The 19,617-nt window shown below is 41.3% G+C and overlaps 1 protein-coding gene across 22 annotated transcripts in view; it reads right to left on the bottom strand.

The window, feature by feature from the left end:
- The window catches only part of VPS13D (vacuolar protein sorting 13 homolog D), a 316,308-nt gene that overhangs the window by 111,994 nt on the left and 184,697 nt on the right, over window positions 1-19,617 (bottom strand). For all 22 annotated transcript variants that reach the window (XR_007409292.1, XM_049107151.1, XM_049107184.1 and 19 more), the window contains 8 exons: window positions 18,165-18,356; window positions 17,731-17,857; window positions 16,053-16,195; window positions 12,418-12,548; window positions 12,002-12,177; window positions 7,354-7,477; window positions 6,362-6,597; window positions 2,658-2,766 (listed from right to left, as the gene is read on the bottom strand). Coding sequence is in view for 21 of the 22 variants with exons in the window: in XM_049107151.1 (XP_048963108.1) it covers window positions 2,658-2,766; window positions 6,362-6,597; window positions 7,354-7,477; window positions 12,002-12,177; window positions 12,418-12,548; window positions 16,053-16,195; window positions 17,731-17,857; window positions 18,165-18,356 (1,238 nt within the window). In the remaining variant the exon portion in view is untranslated. The remainder of the gene's footprint in view (window positions 1-2,657; window positions 2,767-6,361; window positions 6,598-7,353; window positions 7,478-12,001; window positions 12,178-12,417; window positions 12,549-16,052; window positions 16,196-17,730; window positions 17,858-18,164; window positions 18,357-19,617) is intronic.

Consider the following 19,617-nt stretch of genomic DNA (forward strand, 5'->3'; position numbering starts at 1 on the left):
ACACTGCCATTTGAGGACACTGAGAGGGCAGAAATCTGCCAGCCAGGATGTAGGCCCTCAGCAGGGAACCAAACGGCCAGCATCCTGATCCTGGAACTCCCAGCCTCCAGGACTGTAACAAATGAATTCCCATTATTCCAGTCATCCAGTCTATAGTATTTCACCATGGAAGTCCAAGCCAATACATATGCATAATACACAGAAAGTCTGACAAGGATCGGGATAGCTACATAGTGGCAAAGTACCTGTCCACAAAGTATATACTAAATACAAGGGAAAGACAGAAACTTCTTCTTATAGTGCAGGAGATTGGCAAACACCACATTCATCAAGTGCTAAAGTTAACATCAACAGTAACAGGACGAATTTCCGTCAATTTTTCTCTGACTTTGAGATCCTTTCAAAATAAAAGTAAGAAGAAGAAAACCAATGAACCAATGAAAAACCCAAGGTGTCAGACTTTCTACTCTTGGTTTCCAACTGAAGAGCAGAGGACCATTTCCTAACGTTAATTCTTAGAATACAGCCTAGTTTTGGATGTCAATGTAACTCCTTTATATCCACCCTCTGATGTACCAGTTTTCATCCCCATCAAGGGAAATTAACAGCAGTAAAAATGTTCTATAAATTATAACATCTTTTTTCCAAATGTTTTTCCTACTTCATAAAAAAATCTGTTTTGTCTGCTCCGCAGTCACCTGGCCCTTGGAAATTAAAAAGCTACTTATCATTCCTGTAGTGCTGATCACACCAGGTGCTCGAAATCCAGGTGACAAATCACCTTACTCCTGAGTTTGTCTCCATTCATGTTAACATCCACAGCAGCTCGAACCTTCTTGGAGAGCCATCTGACAACCTTTCCAAGGGCTCGGCCATTTCTTTTTTCAATTCACTTGACTTCTGTCAGACTTTCTGCATCTTATTTTTAGATTATGGCTTTTCAAAGTTTTCTTCTTTAAAATTCCCAATAAAAGCCCCCAGACCTGTTTACTTTCAATTACTATGCCTCATGGTCTCCTTAGTCATCACCATTCCCAAATCTTAGTTCCCAAATGCATCTGATAGATACAACCTTCCATAAAAAGAGTGTGATAACACTGTACACAGATCTGAACTGCAGGACTCTGAACTGTTATCATATAGGAATAGACGCAGAAGTACTGATAGGGTGACAGGCAGGAGAACCTTAGACACAGTGTAAGAGGCCACTCAAAAAACACCATTCATACGGAAGTCCAGAACAGGGGGCTATATTGAGATGGAAAGTAGGTTAGTGACTGCTTAGGGCTAGGGGGTGAGAGGAAAATGGGGCAAGAGCTGGAGGATACAGGGTTTCTTCTAGAGGTGATGAAATGCTATGAAATTGAGTGTGATGATGCTCGGACATATCTGTGGATATACTGCAAACCTTAATAGTACACTGTATGCTATATGAATTATATCTCAATAAAGCGGTTAAAAACAAAAAGTGAATTAAAAACGCGTATTGGGCAGGCGGGGTGGTTCAGTGGTTTAGCACCCCCAGGGCGTGATCCTGGAGACCCGGGATCGAGTCCCACATTGGGCTCCCTGCATGGAGCCTACTTCTCCCTCTGCCTGTGTCTGTGCCCCTCTCTCTGTGTCTCTCATGAATAAATAAATAAAATCTTTAAAAAAAATGTATTAAAGTTTCATTTGATGTACAAAATTCGAGATGATTTGAATCTACACCTCTCCCCAATTAAAAATGTGAGAGGAGGGACATCTGGGTGGCTCAGTGGTTGAGCACCTGCCTTCAGCTCAGGTTGTGATCCCCAGATCATGGGATCGAGTCCTGCATCGGGCTCCCTGAATGGAGCCTGCTTCTCCCTCTGCTTATGTTTCTGCCTCTCTCACGAATAAATAAATAAACTTTTTTAAAAATGTGAGAGGAGCTGTATAAACTCAAATCCAAATGAAGCTACACCACTGACACACACAATACCACTTTTGGTTATAAAAGGCCGGTCCTTTGTCAGCATTAGGGTAATGGCGTGTTCAAGAGACATTCACTTATCAGGATTATTTTTGGACTGTGTGATTTATATTTTGGAAAATCTTCAAGAACACAGCTTTCAGGTAAATGTGTTTTAAAAAATCACGCAATTTGGTAATCTTCCTCCTCTTAGAGTCACTTCTGCACCTCTCTGTTCTCAAATAGCTTTCATTTTTTTTAGGTTTGAACTACTTATCCTTCCTGTCCTTCTGTCCTCTGTGATGCTTCTGGCCAAATTTCACTGTCTTCCTCTCTATATCTCAGAAACATTTCCCTCAACTGACCTGAAAAGAATGTCTGTCAGCAAGAAAAGGGAAAAAGTTGTCAGTTTGATCATTTCCCCATTCAGTTTAGGGAAAAGTAGACTAGAAAAACAGAGTAATGAAAACAGCAAATCACAAATCTGGAAAAAATGAATTCGAGAAGGAAGTTACCCCCAAAAGGGCAACGGAGATGAGAAGGGCATGGAATTCCTGGAGCAGGTATCATAGGATAGGAGGAAGAACTCCAACCCGAGCAGGTGAGACTCCCGTGTCCCCTCCCCACCCAGCCAGCTGTCCAGCCTGCCTCCCTTCCCTTGACCAGAGGCCCTTCCAGGGCTCAAAACCTCCTCTTCTAAATTCCAAGTGCTACATTTTCTTACCTTCTTCTTTAAAATGACTCTTTGTGTCTTTGGTGAGACATCCAAGACAAGCTCTGCACAGGTAGTGGCCTTGTTGGAAGCCACAGGCCTTCCTGTCCCCTCCTGTAAACTAGAATTAAGACAATAATACATACATGCACATGTGTATATACATGCACTCACACATGTCTTCAAGTACTCAGAAGCAAATGCTTAAAACCTCATCTAAAAAGAGGATTTTTTTTTTTTTTAATCATAGAAGAAGAAGTCTAACTCAAGTTGTGGAAAGATCAAGGTTGTGTTTTCTTGGATGGTTCAAGGATTCATTTGTCAGAAGACATACTGACATTGTGCAACTCCTGATGCCTTAAAGCTCAGACATAAAAGAATAACTATTTATCTTTAGAGCTTCCCCCAGTACCACCTGAAAAGTCAAACATTCCAAGGATCCAAGAATTGGCTCTACTCTTTGCCAGACAGAAAACCAGCATCACTGCATCCCCAAGGCTTGGCAAGAAATGAGAGTCCCTTTAGGATGAAAAGAAAACAAAGGGTATATAATCACCTTCTTCCAACTCAATTGTGTTGTGTTTCTCTGTGGCTTAGGAATCCTAAGCTTTATGGAATGTTGCAGCCTAGCTAAACTTTGGTGTATTTTGATAAGATTTTATTTATTCTCCTGTCTCCACTAATCTCTATCATCAAAAAAGGGACCGATAAGGATGCCTGGGTGGCTCAACCATTGAGCGTCTGCGTCGGGCATGATCCCCGAGTTCTGGGATTGAGTCCTGCACCGGGATCCCTGCATGGAGCCTCCTTCTCCTTCTGCCTGTGTCTCTGCCTCTCTCTCTGTGTCTCTCATGAATAAATAAAATCTTTATTTTTAAAAAAGGGACTGATAAATTCGGGGTTAAAAACTAGGTTTTGTGACCAAAAAAGTTCAAGTGACAAAAATAAACTCATAAATTAGATTTCAACAAAATTATACACTTCTGCCCTTCAAAGGACACCATCAAGAAAGTAAAAAGACAATTTACAGGAGAGAAGATATTTGCAAATCATATAGGTCATTTGCAAATTTGTATCCGTATTATACAAGAAACTCTTCAAACTCAACAATAAGATGCAAAAAGCCAAATTTAAAAATGAGTGAAGTATTTGAATAAACATTTCTCCAAAAAATGGCCCATAAGCACATGAAAAGATCAACATCCTAAGTTATTAAGGAAAGGCCAATCAAAACCACAACAAGAAGTCACTACATGCTCAGTAGGAAGGTTACAATAAAAAAAATGTAGGGGACGCCTGGATGCCTCAGCGGTTGAGCGTCTGCTTTGCCTCAGGACATGATCCCGGAGTCCTGGGATAGAGTCCCGCATCGGGCTCCCCGCATGGAGCCTGCTTCTCCCTCTGCCTGTGTCTCTGCCTCTCTCTTTGTCTCTCATGAATAAATAAGCAAAATCTTAAAAAATAAAATAAAAATAAAAATAAAAATATAATAAAATAAAGTAAAATAAAATATAATAAAATAAAATAAAATAGCAAGTGTTGGGGGGCTGGGGAGAAATCAGAACCCTTGCACATTGCTAGTGGGAATGTACAGTGATTCAGCTGCTGCAGAGAACGGCACAGCAATTACTCAAAAAGTTAAACATAAAAAATACCAGAGAACCCAGCAATTCTGCTCCTAGGTAAATACACAAAGGAACCTGAAACAAGTACTGAAAACACACACAGAGGCTTGCTGACAACAGCGCCCTTGGCAATGGCTGAACGTTGGAGAAGACACGGATGTTCATCAACAGACGAGTGGACAACAGTGTGGTACGGCCACACAATGGAGTATTATTCACCCATAACAGGAAGGGAATTCTGACACATGATACAGCATGGATGAGCCCTGAAAACATGCTAAGTGAAAGAAGCCAGATGCAAAGGGTCACATATTTATGGTTCCATTTATGTGAAATATCTGGAACAGGTAAATCCTTAGGGATGGAAAGCAGACTGGTGGTTGCCAGGGCCTGGGGAGAACTGCTTAATGGATGTTCTTCTTGGACTAATGAAAATGCTCTGGAACTAGATGGGGGCTCTAGTTCCAGCTAGGACAGCATCACGGATGCACTAAATTTCACTGAACTGTTCAGTTTTCAACACTTAATTTTATGTTGGGCACATTTCACCTCAACTGAAAATAAAACCAAAACAAAACTAGTCTCATCCTCAGCATTTGTTCCCTGTGAAAATGCAAAGAAATAGTGTCTAATAGACTCCAAAACATGGTGTAATCTCTCCACACACCAAGATTCCCAGGAAGCTTTTTTTTATCTGCTCCCTATCTATCCAACCCATTAAACTCACAATCACCCTTCAGGATTCTTCAGTTAAAGAGCATAATAACTACTGGAATTAAATAGGAGAACATAAAGGGAAAAACATGATTAGCAACCAGATTAAGAACTGGTTTTTCAGGCACTAAAATCTTAAGCATGTCACACTGGCAAGTGCCATAATCTTTCAAGAGAAACGAGCAGACTGACTTAATCACAAGATAAACCACCCAGCACCATTCTTTCCAAGGAGAGCTGTGACAAACTGGAAAAGAATGGCTATTCTAAGCAAAGATGCCATTCAATTCATGACTAGTGAAATCTGGACTCTACGTAGGTGAGAGGTACCACTAGATCCAGAGATTATTTTTTGAGCCTCAGGCAGATACAAAAATATCATTCATAAGCAAAATTACTTAGAACATTTTAAAGGAATCTGGCTTTAAATGTCCTAATCACCAGGTGATCCATATTTGTAATGCTAAAGATTTAGCTATTTCTCATTTTTTCCACAGGTAAACTTTTTTTTTTTTTTTAAGATTTTTATTTATTTATGAGAGACACAGAAAGAGAGGCAGAGACACAGGCAGCGGGGAGAAGCAGGTTTCATGCAGGGAGCCCAATGTGGGACTTGATCTCGGGATTCCCAGATCACACCCTGAGCTGAAGGCAGATGCTCCGCCGCTGAGCCACTCAGGCGTTCCTACAGGTAAACTTTAAAATTGGCCCCATGACTGGCATAGGAATGATCAATTGTATTAACATGTTGGTGAGATGACTAGGTTTTGAAAGCCCAATGTTTTGAATCTCTGTGTACCAATCTAACAACACAACCAGAATAAACTTGCTCTTCTTCAACTGAGTTTTCTAAATACAGCTAGTCAGAGGACAGTGGAAGTTATAATTCCAAGGTTGCTGGAATTACTGTCAAGTTGACCTACTCTGGTTGGCTATAGGTGATTATCAGTATTCTCAATGAGAGAGGGGAGTCAGGAAGATGGTTTGAATAATTATGATAAAGATTAGTCAGTTTCAAATGAGAAAAGATAAAAATAGCACGAAGTTTAAAAAATACACTAAAAATACCACCTTAAACAAGAAGAACGGAGGATATGAGAATAGTATCTTAAGGGAGGAATGTTAAATACTAGGATGGATTATTGGGGAGTTCTTTGAAGAAAGAACAGTCTTGCCTCTTTGGATAAATGTAATCTAGCCAGAAGACAAGGGTTTAGCCTAAGACCTTTCAAGACAGACCCAGAGCCTAGGATTTGGAAAAGAATGGAAGGAATCTTCCTTCATTCCTTGGGCCTCTTGAGAACTGCTTAAAACTTAAAATCAGTTAATAATTAGCACCTTCTGCTTTATAAGAACAGTAGTTTAACTCCGAATTACCCAGAGAATGTATAGGTAGCAGCAATGTAAATGAAGTTTTCATAATACAGTTGTCGGTTATCCTGGAAGTCATTCATGTTGCAGTTGAGCTCTGAGGAGCCCGCCCCCTTCACGGTCAGCGTGATGAAAGGAGGCAGGGTGGGTTCATCCCAGGCATAGTCCAATGAAGTCATGGGCTTCACTTCAGTTCGGAGCCTGGGTTCCGCTACACTGTGCTGAGTAAAGACAACAGGAACCTATGTAACGGCAGAGAGGATAAAGAGGACTTTGATTCAGAATGCTGTTACTGGAAAGTGAGTCAGTGCTCCCTAGGTTTAAGTTCCAGATCCTGCCCAAGCAAATCCTACATAGGGCATAACCACAATCTTAAGCATAATCCTCTGGTTTCTTCAAATGCCTTTCTAGTCATCTTCCAAGCTGCACCAAGCCCAACAACTAAAGGACAGGGCCATCTCTTCCACTCTCACCCCCTATAATAGATATACTCTGAACATAGAAAGGAATACAAATTCTGGAATTCAGCTATGGGAAGTCACGTATTATAAGATGTTGTTATTCGAAGGCATAATTTAAAAACAGCCTCTTCTGATACCATTTTGGCTTTACTTGGAAGATTTATAAAAAAATGTTCACTGTAAGGAGGCAACAGTAAAACTGCCCATCCCCATTGTCATTGGATGATCTGATTCTGATTCCTCCTCTGTTTGTGTAGAATGTCTACAGGGGGCACCATGTCCACCAAACAATCTAGTCAGAATGATTGTGGGGGGCTGAGAAGTCCCTTCTGGGCAAAGGCTGTGCAGCAATCAAACCAACCAGCAGAAACCACCTCCTGGGGGTAGGATGTCTAGTGTTGTCCAGCTGCAGAGACCCCCATACAGTTTCTTTCCAACCCAAGTTTAAAATGTATTTCATCCTTATCTTCAAGGCAGTGCATACTCCACATTCCCACACGTGAAACAGCCCAACTGGCTCATGACTCTAGTCGATACCTTAGAAAAGTTGTCAATTCGGAAAGGAGGGGGTAACTGGTCCGTGTCACTGAATGAGATCCTATAGGTGGCTCCTCGGAGAGTAATTTCCACGCGCAGGAAGAAGCACTTCCCCAGGGTATCTCTGCAAATAAAGGAAACAAGGAGGCTGCACACTGTGGAGGAAAAAACTTAGAGCTCACTCTCTTAAAGACTTCTCATCTGGACCTCAACAGGTACATACCACTGTGTCCTCTTTGGTCACATTAAAAAAACTAGAAATTGGCCATGTTAATCACTGAATAAAAAGAAAATTCATCCAAACAATTTCTGAACAGCACATTGTCACTGCACAACAAGACCTACATATTTTACTGAGTGGGTCTGTTTTGGGTAATAGGGCTAGCATAGCAAATAAGTAAATGTTGTTGCTTTGACATAAAAAAGAGCAATTTCACATGGTTCGAACTAATATATGGATGTTATTGATAACCAGGGTTTTTAGTATAGGATGAGGGAAGATGACGAAGAATCCAAGTAGTTACCAGTATGTAAATCATAGTTTTTTTGTTTATGTGTGTATGTGTATTTAAATATAGGTACATCACTGGAGAGAATGAGGAAGCTCTTCCTCACAAAAGAATATCAGTTAATAAATGCAGAAGATGTATTTACTGTACATGTAATCACTGATTCAGGTAAGAACCATCAAACCACTGGGTCAAAGGTTTCTGGGGAGCAGAATACACACAGCCTCAAATTATCCCCTCAATGGTCTACTACTGCCCACAAAGAATCAAAGGTAACTTTACAATAGAGAGACCCGGTGGACACCACCCTAGTCAAGTGATGGCTGAATGTAGCAACATCAATAATGGGACCAATGGATGGCACAGGCTTCCTGTGTGACCCACTGGGAAATACATAACACCACATAAGTAGTAGTATCCTTACCAAAAATGTTTAGCCAAAATCTACATATAGGAAACTCTCAGAAAAAATCTAGAAAATAAAACATTCTACAAGAGACTGGCTTGGAATCTTTAAAAATTTCGATGTCAAAAAAGGCAAAAATAAATAAAAGGAAAAGTAGGACTACTCTAGATTAAAGTGGATGAGATTTATCTGCCAAATAAAATGGATGATCTGTGACCAGGTCCTCAATCAGGGGGAGCGGAATTGCTATGGAGGACTTTTTCTTTCTTTTTTTTCTTTTTCTTTCTTTCCTTTCTTTCTTTTCTTTCTTTCTTTCTTTCTTTCTTTCTTTCTTTCTTTCTTTCTTTCTTTCTTTCTTTCTTTCTTTCTTTCTTTCTTCCTTCCTTCCTTCCTTCCTTCCTTCCTTCCTTCCTTCCTTTCTTTCTTTCTTTCTTTCTTTCTTTTTTTTTTAAGATTTGATTTATTTATTCATGTGAGACAGAGAAAGAAAGAGGCAGAGACACAGGCAGAGGGAGAAGTGGCTCCATGCAGGGAGCCAGACGTGGGACTCAATCCCAGGACCCCGGGATCACGCCCTGGGCTGAAGGTGCCACTAAATCGCTGAGCCACCCAGGCTGTCCTTTTTTTTTTTTCTTTAATTTACTTACTTCAGACAGAGAATCCCAAGCAGACTCCATGCTAAGCATGGAGTTGGATACAGGGTTCAATCATATGACTCTAAGATCACGATCTGAGCTGAAACCAAGAGTCAGATGCCCAACCGATTATGCCACCCAGGCGCCTCTATGAAGGACATTTCAAAAGACTATTTATCAGAAGGCACCTGGGTGGCCAGTCAGCAGAGCATGTGATTCTTGATCTCAGAGTCGTGAGTTTGAGCCCTATGTTAAGTATAGAGATCAATTTAAAAAAACTATCAGAAAAAAAACCAACATTAAATTTCTTCAGTGTGTAATAGTATATTTACTCAGAAAAAATGTCCTTGTCTTTAAGTGGATAAACGAAGTTTTTATGGATGGATTTTTTAACAGGATGACTTCAATTTACTTTCAAATGGCTCAGAAAAAAAGTGTGCATCCATGCAATGGGCACAGCAAGGACACAGCAAAATGCTGATGCGTAGTTAATCCAGGTGAAAGATAAAAGAATGTTCTTTATACTACTCGTAAGTTTTCTGTAGGTTTAAACCATTTCAAAATGAAAACTTGGGGAAAGGCAGAGAAAGAGGCTGTGGGTCTGTGCTCAGTAACTTTAGTGCACTAAAACCGCTCCAAAGGGTTAATTAACAAAGGTACACAAGCCATCTTCTCCCACCTCCACACATTTTCTTTCCTTCCTTCCTTCTTTCCTTGAAGTAGTCATGAACAATTTTTGCTTAATTCTGAATTGGCTTCCTCTTCTCACACAACATATCAAGGCAACCTCCACCCAAGCAGTACATAAACCACTGCAGAACTAACTCCTCCCCTCCCCACCCCATTAAATCTGGTGAGGATATGGGATTCTAGCAGACAAGAGCTTTGGTTGAAGCAGGGATGAGTGCACTGAAGCCCTGCCCACTTGGCTTCCTCAGCCCCTAAAGCCACCTCCTTAAAACCCCTGATGACTCCTAGGGACACAGCTCAAAACCCCCTTTATCAGATGCAATGAACTCTAATCAGGGCCAGGGCAAAGGGAAATGATGAAGGGTACACCACTGACCACAAAGAAAAAAAAACAACCCTCAGAAAATATGTTTTAAAAAGCCAAAAAAGATATTATTTTGCATCATCTATTCTTTTTCAAGAAATTTTATTTATTTGAGAGAGAGAGCATGAGCAGGGGGGGATGGCAGAAGGAGAGGGAGAAGCAGGCTTCCCACTGAGCAGGGAGCCCGATGTGGGATTTGATCCTAGGACTCTAGGATCTAAGCCCAAGGCAGACGCTTAACTGACTGAGCCACCTAGGCACCCCTTGCATCAACTATTCTTAAAATCAGCCAGTATTCTGCTCCTTTACAAGAGTGTTCTCAATGGAGAACTAACCATAAAATATAAAACCTTAAATTTTGCTTCTAAATGCATCAAAATAGCAATGATTTCAGTGACTTTAGCTGCCAAGACATTTAATGAAAGAAACTAAACAGGTCACAAATAACTGGAATGGTATCCCATGTGCACAGGTCCAAAGACTTAATGTTGTTCAGATGGCAATGCTGCCCAGTGTGGATCTACAGACTTAATACACGTTCTACCCAAATCCCAAGTGGTATTTTTTTCCAGCAGAAGAATTTACTCTGAATTTCTGATAGAATCTCAAGGAATTCTAAACAGCCAAAATAATATCTTTCTTTTTTAAAGGCTTTATTTTTAAGTAATCTCTACCTACACCCAACATGGGGCTTGAATTTATAACCCTGAGATTAAGAGTCCCATGCTCTACCAACTGAGCCAGCCATGAGCCCCCAAAATAACTCTTAAAAGGAACAATGTCGGAGGTGTCACACTTGCTAATTTCAAAACTTATTACAAAGCTGTATTATTCAAAAAGAGTGCAATATTAACATAAAGACAAACACACAGAGGATGGAAGCGTGAGCACAGAAATAAACTCTCACATATAGAGTCAAATAATTTTTGACAAGGGTGCCAAGACCATCCCATGGGAGAGTCACAGATAGTTTTTTTTTTTTAATCAAAGATTTTATTTATTTATTCATGAGAGACAGAGAGACAGGCAGAGGGAGAAGCAGGCTCCATGCAGGGAGCCTGACAGGGGACTCGATCCCAGGTCTCCAGGATCACACCCCAACCGGGCTGAAGGCAGCGCTAAATCACTGAGCCACCAGGACTGCCTGATAGTTTCTTTTACTAAGAATCTTACATCTACTGTATGACTCCACTCCATCTTAGGGACCTGAGGAGCCAAATTTAGAGATAAAGTAGATAAGTGGCTGCAGGGTTAGAGAAAAGGTGAGATGCACAGTTGTTAATGGGTATAGAGTTTCATTTTGCAAGATGAAAAGAGTTCTGGATGCTGGCTGCCCTATAATATGAACACATTTAACCTAGTGAACTTAAAAATGGTAAAGTGGTAAATTTCATATTACGTGTCTGAGGCCCAGAAAATAATCTGTTGTGTTGTCTTTCTCATGTGGTATGTGTATTTTATCACAATAAAAAAAGAAAACTTTAATCCTTAAAAAAAAAAAAAAAAGCACTTGATAAAAGCAGAAAGAAGAAAGTCATCCTGTGATAGTTGAGGCTGAATCTGTTAAATTTTTCTTAATAAGAACCTGAGGGTCACTGGGTTGGACAAAGAAGGCCAGATGATTTACTAAAATAACACCAAGTGAGAAAAGAGGGTACACTGTGGAAGAATATAAAAAAAAAAAATCTATAAACAATGTTAGCATCTAAATACAGAGTTTTCAGAGTTGCAGGTGATCATGAGCTCTGCTGCCCTTGGATTTATCACCTCAGCCCACAGCTCCTGCACTGTGGTCAAAACTGTCAACACACCCTCTAATTCATACCATCAAAATGTTCGGTCAAACTTACCTGATCGCTGCAAGTTTTAAGAACTTTGTCCGAGCTAGAAACATATATGTCCATTTCATGAAGGACAGTATTAATATTTACTATAAATAGCTTTGTAGATATTTCTAATTTATATGGTATTTACAGCTCATTGTTTACATTATTGCACCTCAAACACTGCTACTTTTTTGTCTAAATACAGTCTCTGAAATTACCTCATGTTGATATGGAAGGAATTATTCTTATTGACTTCAAAGCCTCCAGACCAAATACAATTGGGAACATCCATCAATCTGACACATAGGAGCTGATCATAGTCATTCCGAGGCCAATGGAACACCACACTGGAACCAGGAAGGGTCGAAATGTAACCTTCAGGATTGGCTGTTCCCTGAAACACACAGGATCACTGGCTTTACTCAACAAATCAAGTCAAGACAGCAAATGTTTCCTGAGTAACCACCTACTCTGAGCCTTGCCCTCTACCACAAGCTGGTTAGGGTACCAAAAGCCCAAAATGGTCATTCACATCACAAAACTTAACAGTGCTGATGGGGAGATAAACCATGGCGTTAAAACTCTCCATGCTACTAAATAAACACTAGTCATTCTTCAAAAGTAAACTACTTACCTGTCCACGGGCAAATTCTCTCTGTGCAAATGCAAGCTTGTGAGATGATTTATTATCTAACAGGTAACGAGGGGCAAAGATGACCATACAAGTGTCAATATATCGACCTCGGCCTTTCTTGACATCAATACCTGCAAATAATAAGAACCATTTCCATGAATTAATCAGAAGAAAGAAAATTCGTGCCTGTCAAAAGTCAATAGGCTTCACAATTTACTCAGTTTCCCTGAGAAAACAACCATATCACCCAGAGGTGCTGTCAAGCCTTCCAAGGATGGAATGAAAACAACTGCTCTCAAAGTCTTATTCTTTATGCCCACTTCAGCCTGAAGAAGTCTCAGTGGTGGTACCAATATCCTCATAATTCCTAGCCTCCTCACAAAAGGGCACAGCATCACAAGGGCAGGTGTTCAGCCATGAGTACTGGTAGTTTCCATCTACGAAATGGACTACGGAGATAATCTAATCTAAGTAATGTGTATCTGTTTAAATCTGGGACACAAATGTCCTCCTTGAGAACTTGCCCCTTTTACATGATATCACAGAAACTTCAGATTACTTAACTGGATCCTGAATGGCTCTGAACATAGCAGATTCTTCCCTAGGACTTTCTTTTACCCCATTGCCCAAGAACCCAGCTGAAACATAAAGCTAGACATCATAGGATGTATTCATTCACAAGATAAGAGTTTCCAGCACCTATCAGATCCTGGAAAGACAGAATAGCAAACAAAACACATACCAAGGAAAGGAAGTCATAATCAATCAGATGGAAATCGCAAAATATTGGATCTCAAGAAAGAAAGAAGGAAAAAACAGCACTGAATTATCTTTAAAACCCTGATAACAATTTTAAAAATTCCAAACCCAGTGGGATAAATTATTCATTCATTCAGATAATAAATATAGCAACTGTATTCAAGGCACTAGGCTGAGCTCTGGTTATACAGTGATAGAAATACTTATAGATAGAAATAATAAAATGTTTATTGAATCCTTGATGCAGGCTGCGCCTCTCCCAAAGGCTTTACATTTAATTCTCCTAACAACCTTATGAGATAGTATTTTCATAGATGAGGAAACTTTCCTTTTTATAGAGGAGGAAACTAAGGCACCTGGAGAGCCAAGGAACTTGCACGAGGCCACAGAGTCAGTAAGTGGCACAGCTAGGGCTCAACCCCAGGCACACTGCCTCAGCAGCCCTTGCTCACGTCATGACAAGACAAATAAAAGGACTGTATTTAGCAGTCGGCAAGTGTCAAGAGAACCACAAAAAAAGAAGAGATCTTAGGACATGGCAACCAAGTGTCCTGAGTGTCCCAACAGAACCCCAATTATAAATATTCCAGCCTGTTAAGGCCATAATTCACCTGTACTAGCTTGAAAAAGCTGGTGATGCTTTAATCTAAGTCTTCAAAATACGTAAAAGACTGAGCAAATCACACACACACACAACACACACCCCTGAAATTCGTTATCTAAGAAATGCTAAGTAATACCCGAATAGGGAGAAGTACCCTATCATTTTTTTTTCTGCAACACACAGGAAAGCATTGTCAGAAATCGATATCTGTAGGTAGCTGATCTCAACCAATACAAAGTCTGCCTACAAAAGATATATTTAATTTGATACTACAAAAAGAATCTACAGTATCAAGACCCAATTTTAAAAAACAAAACGGGCTTTTTAAGTTTCCTTTTTCATTTATATGGCCGTGGCAATCTCCCAATAAATGAGTATCTGATAAGATAAAAATGTACAAAATCCTTTATTTTGGAGGTACTTACATGTAAGGCTAACTGGCAAGGTCTCCCTGGCTTTTCATCTCGGGATTTTACTTTTAAACTTTCCTGATAGGGAGCTAGTCATCTATCTAATTCTTCAAAAATATTTAAGTGAGAGATTCCACAAATTCCCTTGATAATACATGCCAAGCTCCCATGATCCTTAGGAATTATAAAGTCCTAACTCAGCCTAACCCCCTATCCCTTTCTTTGGTGTAAAAACAAAATCCCTATCACAGTACCATTCCTAAAGACATACACAATAACTTTTAATGAATGCTCCTTGAATGAAAATTTATATGCGTGCTCACAGCATATTTCTGACTAGAGACCTGTTTGCCTCTGCAGTAACTCTGTGGTTCCCGAAAATCAGCAGCTTTGGAAGACACAGGCTCCATTTCTCCCCTCAATTTTTTCCAACTGCAGCTTCTAGCCAACCTGTGGTATCTTTCTTTGGGAACTATATCAAGGACCCGATACCCCAGCAGATAGCCAAACACAGCACGAAGCAGCCTTTGCCTATTCAAGAGGTGGAGCAAACAGATGTAAAGACACAGTACAGAAAATGACCCCCGGCAAACAAACAGTAATAATAAAAGAAAGAAAGAAAATGATCCCTGGCAGGAGGATCAGAGAATTAATTTCCTCTACTAAAAATCTTACATCAACCTTAAAGACAGTGCCCACGTCAAGGGAGAATGTATATGAATTCATGTTCTAAAAACAGGAAAAGGAAGCTGGACTTGGAAGAGACTCCTGCTAATAAGCCCTCAAATACTTAAACATATCTCGGACCCTCCATGGGATTCAGGGTAAACAGCTACATGATACCACCTCAGTTTTTCCTTCTACAACAGGACTCTTTGTATCTGCACCATCCAATTACAGTTGCCATTAATCATGAATGGCTATTTAAATTCATTAAACTTCAGTATAAGAAAGGATTCAATTCTTTAGTCACACTGGCTGTATTTGTTAGTAATGTACTCCTGTGTGCTCAGCGGCCACATGTGGCTAGTGCTGCTGGGCTGGACGGTGCAGAATGGGACACTATCATCATCAGAGGGTTCAATGGACAGCACAGGCACGGTTCTAGATGGTTTTCCAACATTCAGCCCTCAACAGTGCTTTGAGAGCTTCAGAAATTATATACTAAAGGAAAGGGGTACTGCTAACATTTTAAACCTGAGACATCTAAATCAAACTTACCTTAACCCTTCAGAGAATCTTTTGAGCATTCCAGATGGCTATGAGGTACACAGGTACAGCATTCTCCCCTCCCCTCACCACCCTCAAGAAGTTAAGCTAGTTTGGGGGCTTCTAGTTACTATAACCACTAAGTACACTTTATTACATTTTCTGCTTCAAATGTGTACCCCCCAATCATAATCCTACTTCTGACCCAGACTTGTCCTTTGCATCTGGGCAAGTCACTTAACCTCTCTGCTTCAGTTTCAAGGAGAACAATGCTCCTTACCCTCTTAGGGTTTGCAAGTTTTAATGAATGCGTGGGAAATGCTTGGAGGATGAAAAGCATTCTAAGTGTTCCTATTATTCCCATGAAAAACAAGGATTCAAGCCAAACTGATACTTTCCTGACACAGGTGAGTCTGAAATTAAACAGAGCCCCAGACCTCAAAAGGGCAGTGTTTAGGTGGCTCCTTAGATCCCTAGGAGAACAGATCTGCGTTGATATCAATCTAGCATTCAGAGAACAGATACCTGACCCAATGCCAAATGAGAGTATCACCACTTGCAGCCAGGCCAAAATGTATGGCCAGCTTATTCCTCCAAGCCTGAGGTCATCGGCCAATGGTTCTGATTCTCCTGCTGCTCCAAATGTAACCCACCAATGTTATAGATCAGCCCTGGGCGGTTTCCTTGCTGGATGACTTTCAAAGCTCGGACACCACTACCACCATCCAGTGAGAAGCCCTGGCACCAGCCCGGCATGCCTTCAGGATGAATCCCCCTTCCGATTCTCATCGTGCAGCTGTGGGGCAGAAAAGCAGAGATATATGTATTCATCTGTAAGAAAGTCTTACTTATCTGCTCTAATCAGGAAACACGATCACCCAAAACCAGAACTCTGACACTGACTCTTCCTCACTTTCGTGTGATTCCCCAACACAGAAGGGCAATCAGCTAGTGGTCAAGACTCTTACCTTTGAGGCAGCCACAGTTACTCAATGTGTGAAATGTATGGACATCTACACCTGGACACGTTCAGAGAAAACATTAGGATTCTGTGGGCATAAATCATGAGGAAAGGACTACGATACTTTATTCCTCTGAGAAACAAGGATTCGAATCTGATCCTTTACTATCTCAGGTGTTTCAAGGATTCATGAAATAACTTGACTGTATGAGACAAGTGCGCACACGACTCCGTGCACACCAGGAAACTATGTACAGAAGGCACAACCTTCTTTCTCAGGCCTGGTACTCTTACAACGGCGAAGCGCTGTCTGGTTGGCCAATGTCTTGTCATGAATCCTGGATACAGAACTCCTGAATGTGTGTACCGGCTCTACTACTAACAAGCCACATAACCCAGGACGGGTAGTTTGTTCGGAACCTCAGTTTCCTCACTGTAAAATAAAACACTTTCCTGCCCTGCCTAATCCACGGGGATGTGATGGGCGAGGGGAAATGCTTTGTGAACTGTGAGTTCCCTAAATAAGTCAAGCTGCGTCACCAGTGTCAAGTCCTTGATCTAAAACTGTCAGAATTGTCTCAGGAAAGGCGTGACACTGTGTCAGATGGTTGGTTGTCTGTATCTCCTGCCATGTCCAGTAAGTCCCCAGTCAACCTGAGACCACTCCTTCCTAGGAAGGCTGCGGCCCACAAGAACTACGCAGCAGGGGTTGGCACTGGAACGTTATCAGATGCGCTCCCCTTGAGGAAGGCTCCAAATGAGAAGACTCCTATAAAAAGCAGAACATCAAAACCAAGAACAAAAGGGAATTCATGCTTCTACCACATGCACAAAGGCCAGGTCACCTAAATCTCACCACCGTTGCTCCTTCCTGCCTTTAAACACGCGAGTGCTCTGAATCTTGAAGTGGTGCCATTTATTTCAAGGGTAAAAGAGATGGACTCTAAAACCTCACACAAAACGACCTAGGCTGGGTTGGCGCGGCAGACATTTTACCAAAGGGCCAGGCTAAGTCCCCTTGGATGCCAGCTCTGCTGCCCCGCTGACGGCTCTGCGCAGGGGAAAACCGTGCAGTGGAGGAAGGGAACACGTGGGTGCTCCTCATTGGCAGGGTTATGAATAGCACTACTTCAAAACATGTAAAATAAAACTAGCTTTCATTATAAACCCACCAAATGGTTTATTTTCAATATCAAGTGACACAGAAATTAGATCCGAAAAAATCCCATTAGGTCATGGTCCTATTCCCCTGCCAAGTCAGGATTGTTATCTACAGTATATTTCGACTTACACGGATATACTATAGCCTTTGCTAATTTTTTCCCTCGCCTAGGAGCTTATTTCCCCCTTCCATAAATAACTGTACTCACAGGTTTGGCTGCTCTTTGTCAGCGTAGCAGAATAAGAGAGGGCTCAGGCTCCGGGCCAGCTCGTGTTCCTCAAACTGACCTGCAGCATCTGTCTTTGCGTTGTCCTGTCTGAAGATCAGTGGTAACCCTTTAGGAAGGAGGGGGACAGCTTACATCAGTCCCACCCAGTCTATGCAAGACAGATGTAGATGGTAAAGGGAAAAATTGTCAAGGGGGAGAATCGTGAAAATTGAATTTATTTGCTGGGCTCAGTCTGTTGTCTGAAAGGACAGTTCTGACCATGATGAAGCACTTATTATGGAAGCAGGAGAGTTTCAGCAGCTTAGACTGTTGAAGTCATCTATTTGCATTGGCTCCATTCGGTTGGCTGAGCAAATAAATCTGAATTCCCATGACCAACGCCAAAGGCCTACTTGAGCGGCCTCTGTACATACCTGTTTTGTTAATCAACCAATATGGAGCAGAAATGAAGATCTTTAAGGATCCTTCTGCTCGACACACAATCCGGATGGTGAGGTTCAGCTGCCGACGGTTGATGTCATAGAGTCGCATTCTTACCATGTAGTTTTGGGTTCCCGGTGGAATGAGCAATTCTTTACAGAGTGGGAAATTCTCCAGTGATACCCCTAAAGAAGATACAAGCTACTGTCTGCCTGGGTTCTCACTGTAGTTTATCAAAATAGCCCACAGCCAAACAAAATTGGATTCCTTTTGGAAAAATCAGTAACTACATATGTAACTGGCAAAAATCTTATTGGAATGGCCATTTTCCTTTAGCTGGGGCAAGAGTAAGTATGAAGCAAATCAGATGGCCTGGAAGGAACACGGGAGTTTAAACTCCATTATCAAAAGGATGAAAATATCAAAAAGCTATCAATGATCCCCATGAGCTTACTACTCAACAGGCCCTGAGCTGGGCAGGTACCTCAAACCCAGGAAAGGCAAGGACAGGCTAACAGGTAAGGTCTTCTGCAGTCCCACTGCCCAAGACCCAGTCTTGGCAATTCCAATTCCAATTCCCGGTCTGTCCTTGCCAGCTGTGTGCTGGGCGGCAAGCTAACCTCGTGGTATATCCTCTGCCAAATGAGGAGAATACTGGTAGGTGTGTGGCCGCGTGGTTATTAAAAGTGACCATCACATGGAGCGTGACTGGGAAGAGAGGAGTGCTGTGTGTGCGTGCAGTGGTGGTGGGGTGGGGGTGGGGACATGTCCACATTACAGGGCTCCAGGAAAATTTGTTAAAGACATATTTAAATGTCAGAGCAGGGATCTGCTTTCTTAGAACAGACCACTAGCACTGCACTGTTTTTGCTCTTCTACATCAAGCTCAAGGATTTATATATTCACTGAAATGTAAACTCGTCACCGCTGAACACACTGCTTAAGTCCAGTAAGTCTGAGGCTCCTCATCTGTAAAATGGGGCCAACAGCTGTCAGCCTGTGACAGGAGTTGTGTGAAGATTGAATGAGAGGACACAATGAGGTCACTCACGCAGCTGTAGCAACAAAAATACTTCCATCATCATTATTTCAATGTGTCTACAACAGACTTAAAACAACATATGTCCTGCCCAAACTCTAAATTCCTCACTTTGCCTTAAGTGCTGCAAATTTAGGACTGATTCATCCCTGTGGCTGAAAATTACCTGCTAGATAAAACAACCCAAACCTCAATTTCTTCATCAGTAAACAGGATATAAACAACTACTGCTATAACGGTTACATGAGATCACGTGTGAAAACACCTGATTTAACGTCTGGAGTACAGTGTGTGCCGAGTACACGTTTTCTCCCTTCTGGAAAAAAGGAGAGACCTACAATTTTGCTCATTTTACAGCTAGGAATAAAGCATGGTTTCAAAAGATGAAATGACTTCCGATAGTCACA

The sequence above is a fragment of the Canis lupus genome, chromosome 2 (assembly GCF_003254725.2).
Source record: "Canis lupus dingo isolate Sandy chromosome 2, ASM325472v2, whole genome shotgun sequence".
In the NCBI taxonomy this organism is placed as follows: domain Eukaryota; kingdom Metazoa; phylum Chordata; class Mammalia; order Carnivora; family Canidae; genus Canis; species Canis lupus.